This window comes from Gossypium raimondii, chromosome 6 (assembly GCF_025698545.1).
Source record: "Gossypium raimondii isolate GPD5lz chromosome 6, ASM2569854v1, whole genome shotgun sequence".
Lineage (NCBI taxonomy): Eukaryota > Viridiplantae > Streptophyta > Magnoliopsida > Malvales > Malvaceae > Gossypium > Gossypium raimondii.
In genome coordinates this window covers 2,249,811-2,254,197 of record NC_068570.1, presented here as the reverse complement: position 1 = coordinate 2,254,197, position 4,387 = coordinate 2,249,811, and the positions used below count along the sequence as shown (strand labels likewise).

General features: G+C 37.7%; 1 protein-coding gene across 1 annotated transcript; it reads right to left on the bottom strand.

Annotated features, from left to right (window-relative positions):
• Window positions 1–1,963: 1,963 nt before the first annotated feature.
• LOC105772737 (uncharacterized) lies at window positions 1,964–4,180 on the bottom strand. The gene is given in 4 exon segments (XM_012594155.2): window positions 1,964–2,423; window positions 2,426–2,503; window positions 2,506–3,645; window positions 3,648–4,180. Coding segments are annotated over 4 exon segments (1,671 nt in total). The 5' UTR covers window positions 4,003–4,180; the 3' UTR covers window positions 1,964–2,325.
• Window positions 4,181–4,387: the final 207 nt, after the last annotated feature.

The window sequence follows — 4,387 nt, the reverse complement described above, 5'->3', positions numbered from 1 at the left end:
TGATGTACCAATTAAAATTGAAAAATAGTTTAATAGAATAATATTTTAATATCAAACTATTAAAAATTGTACTATAAATTTGCTAATAAGAAATAATTTATTTGAAAGAGTTTAATAATATCAACAAGTCTAATAATGAGAACTATTAAATTAAAATTTTAATAGAAATTTATCATATTTAAAAGAACATTCTGATTAAGATATGATATGAAGCGTAAATGTATATTATATTTAAATTCCTAATTAAATTAATGACGTAAATCAACCAAGCACCAAATTAAATTAGTTGAAAAATGATTAAAATACCTAATCTTAAACCTTTAATTCTACTATTTCAATAGAAGATATTTAAACATAATTTTTCTCACATTGTCAGTGCAATATAATTTAGTTTAAATTATGATTAAATGCAAGATTTTCATAACTAATTAGATGGATGATTAAACCAATTATACCACCTATTCCTAGCCTAACTAATTTGTCTTATTCAATTGAATAAATTATTAACTAAATAAAAAATCAGCCCAATTCAATCGCACAGTTCAATATGTTTGTGGCTCAACCAGTCTAACTCTCTATTCCTGACCGGTTTCCAATGCAACCATTCCAACCGACTTATCTAATTTGATTCTGGGTTAAGGGTCGTATGGGAAGATACATTAACTTAGTACACAAGTTACCCGCATGGACATGAATCAAGCATAGAATACAACTCATCCAGCTTATCAAACACTACAAATGTCAATGGGGGCCGTAAAGGCTTTGGTTAGCTTCCTCAATCATTTATCATCATCATCATTGGAAAGAAGTTAGCCAATCCTTTATCCTAATCCTATTTTTTAAAAGTTTGGTGGCCTTTTTCTTTTTCTTATCTAAAAATAATGCACCAACCAAAAAAGAATACGAATCTGCTAGGCCTGTATAACACAGTGGACATTCTACCATTCCATGGGTTTAGTTCAGTTTGGTTTACCATAGTATTAATAATTACACTGCCATGATTGTCCCTCTCTATGTATTATTTCCATGATGAATTGACCAGAACCAGTGGGCAAGTATTAATTACTTAAATAAAGATATTTGTAATCACAGACACAATAATGGACTTATTATGGCCTATAGGATAGAGGTGAATTTTATGCATTGCAAGAAAAGAGAGGGATTTCAGCTTTCAATACCTTTGCTTGCTTCCTATCCTCTTATGCAATGATTTTGTGCCCATAAATCGGTATTCGTCTTTTTCGATTGTCCATTGATTTCTCGAGGATTTGTGCCCAAGCCCTCTCCATTTGGGAGCTCATGTACGTTACCAGTATTCTTTTCTTTGGATCATCCTAAGATGCGAGTCCCCAAGCTTGAACCAAAGAGGACAATACTAAGATTGCGGTCATGACATTGACACACTATGCGGAAGTGAAGAGTACCTGGCCAGTCTATGGGGTCGTGAAAGTTACTGTTCAACAAAGAAGCGGAGGCAATTTCCATTTCCAACTTAAATCCTAGACAACGATTGTTAAGACATTTAACCCTTTGTGAGTTGTGAGAGATGATGATGGTGATTCACATGGAAAGAGGCAACATGACTCGAAAAATTACAGAAGTGAAAGGCTAATATAATAATATTTAAGGAAAATTAAATTTGAATATAGTGAAACAGAAGGGAAGAGGTAAAGATTACATGTCCTAGAACATAAGGAAGGGTGAAAAGTTCATAAATCCTCAACATAAGCTACCAGATTCATATCAATGAGAATGGTTATGAATAAAGAAGAGCTCTATTACCAAATTAGTCAACTAAGGTCACAAATATAAGAAAACATAAAGCAACAAATTTATGCTAGAAAATTTGAGCAGCAATGAAGTAATACTGTCCACCAGAAAGCAAAGACTAATTCAATCGAAGTTCCATGATCCATCTCACTCATGGATAAATATCACCTTCTCATCATGGCCAACTTCAGAATTCAAAGATTAATTCAATCCATCTTTCACTCATGGATAAATCACCTTCTCATCACAATCAACTTCAGAATTCATAGACCAAAAGGTCTACCAAGTAAATATAACATGTGTTATGGAAGGTTTAAACAGAGAAAAACAAGACAAAGACTCCCAAATTTAGAAGAATTTTAATGACTAAGCATATAAAACTTGTTCCACATAAGAAACTCACAAAGCAGACTCTGCTAAGAGGGCATGGATTTCAATTTCTTCGTTCGTTTGACTAGAGGATACACATTCTTTTTCACTTTCTGAGCCTTCTTCCCAGATTTAGTTTTCTTCACCATCTTATACATAGGAGGCATTTCCCTTGAGCAGACTCTGCTAAGAGGAAGTAGATTTCAATTTCTTTGTGCGTTTGACTAGAGGATACATACTCTTTATCACTTTCCGAGCCTTCTTCACAGATTTAGCTTTCTTTCCTTCTTAGTCATAGGAGCCATTTCCTTTATAGGACCTGGAGGAATTCCTTGCTTAAGTGCACTTCCTCTAGGAGTAACAGAGGAGGTAACCTCAAACTTAATGGAGGTAAAGGACTGTGGGGCTTCCAAACCAGATTGCTTTTCATTGAAAATCTTACCCTCTTCGTGCTATTCTCGCAAGTTTTCGCAGTTCCATCTCCTTCACCATCAGCTTCACCAGTTAGCTCCCCATTCTGAGGTTTTCGGCCATTCAAACCCTTTGCTCTCTTTCTCTTCTTGGAGACAGCACCATTAACTTTTGGTAAATCACAGGCAGTTGCAACATCGCTATTCAAACCCACTTCTGCGGCAACCTTCTCAAACTGGAGCTGAAGGTTTGAAATCACTGATTCAGTAAATGTTATAGAATCCCCATCACCATTCTGCTCGATATTAGAACTGGCAACCTCTGCAGGTAACTTAACATCATTCTCCTGATCTGCAGGGCTACATTCAGTTTTCTTGCTTTTCTTAGTCTTTTTACCATTGTCCCCAGTTGCCTTTTTGGCCTTCTTGCTTTTCTTTGTGGCCTTCTTCGCAGAACCAGTAATATTAACTTCAACTGGCTCCAAAACATCATTTGAAACATTCGCATCTGTCTCACCACCAACAGGTATCAATTCAGGTACCTCATCTTCTTCATTGCCTTCATTACCCTCGGGAATCGAAATATCAATACCCAATGACGTCAAATCCTTCTCCAACTTCAAGAATTCCTCATGTAATGCCAACACAGCCTTTCTATTACCCTGACAGCAATCTACTGAAGAACCCAATTCATAGAACTTTGTAGAGAACCCCATCACTAAACCAATCGTCCCGAACACAACTACATCATCGCTTTCATCAACCTCATCACCGGACTGCTTAAGCTCCAGCAATCTCCTTCCCGTCTTAACAAGCACATCAAACACATTGCTCCTTATCTTCCCAACCAAAACCTTATCACCCACTTTCCCCAAGATTCCAACTAACGGTTCCAATAGAACCTCAACAACCTCCTTTCTTAATGGAAAAAAGGGCCTAATTTCCTCGAGAAAAATCGAAGCAATGTGATAATTAACGCCATTACCTTGAAACTTATCATCAGCTATAAATGTACCATCAACTAAAACCCTAATCGAACGACGCATAAAATCCAAATCCCAGGACGATTTCTTCAACATAGCAAAGAAGCAATTCAAAACCTACGAATTAAGAGGTAAAACTTATCTAACCTTAACTTATCAATCCCGGTCCACTCACGACGCATGGTGAGAAGAAAAACGGAGAAGTATTGGAGAGATAGACCGGGTTCGAGCTTCGGCAGAACCGAGGAAAGCTTGTTGATGAGGTCGGTCTGAGCGGGCAGCTTGTCGGCGTGCCAAACGCAGTAGAAGAGACCTTTCCACAGCCTCTTCATCTCTTCATCGGAGACTTCACTCTGTGAAGGAAGCCACCCATCGAGGAGAGACCGTACGGCTCTGTCACGGCTCGACTTGTCGCAAGCCGCGAGTTGCTTTATCAGGGTCGGGCCTTCTCCGGCTCCGGATCCGGCCATATTGAGCCGATCAGAAATTATTAGGAGAGGAAGTCGTCGGAATAGGAGGTTTCTTCCGGTTTGCTGTTAAAGAAGAGCAAGCAAAGAAAAAACCCTAAGGGTAGTTCTGGAAAAGAAAAAAAAACCTGAACGCCAAACGGCTGGAGAAGGGTAAAACACGAAAATACTTGAAAAGTATAATCTTTAGTTTCCTCCTTTTGTGGGCACGATTACCGGATCCAGTTTCGGATCCTCTCCGTCCTTTAATGACTCATTCGGGTTATGGGCGGCTCCAATTAAGAGTAGGGTAAACTACCTATTGGTCATCCAACTTTTAGGGAGATTTCATTTTGGTCACTTAAAATGAAATCTTTAATGACGCTTAACTGTACATGCGCTTTCATTT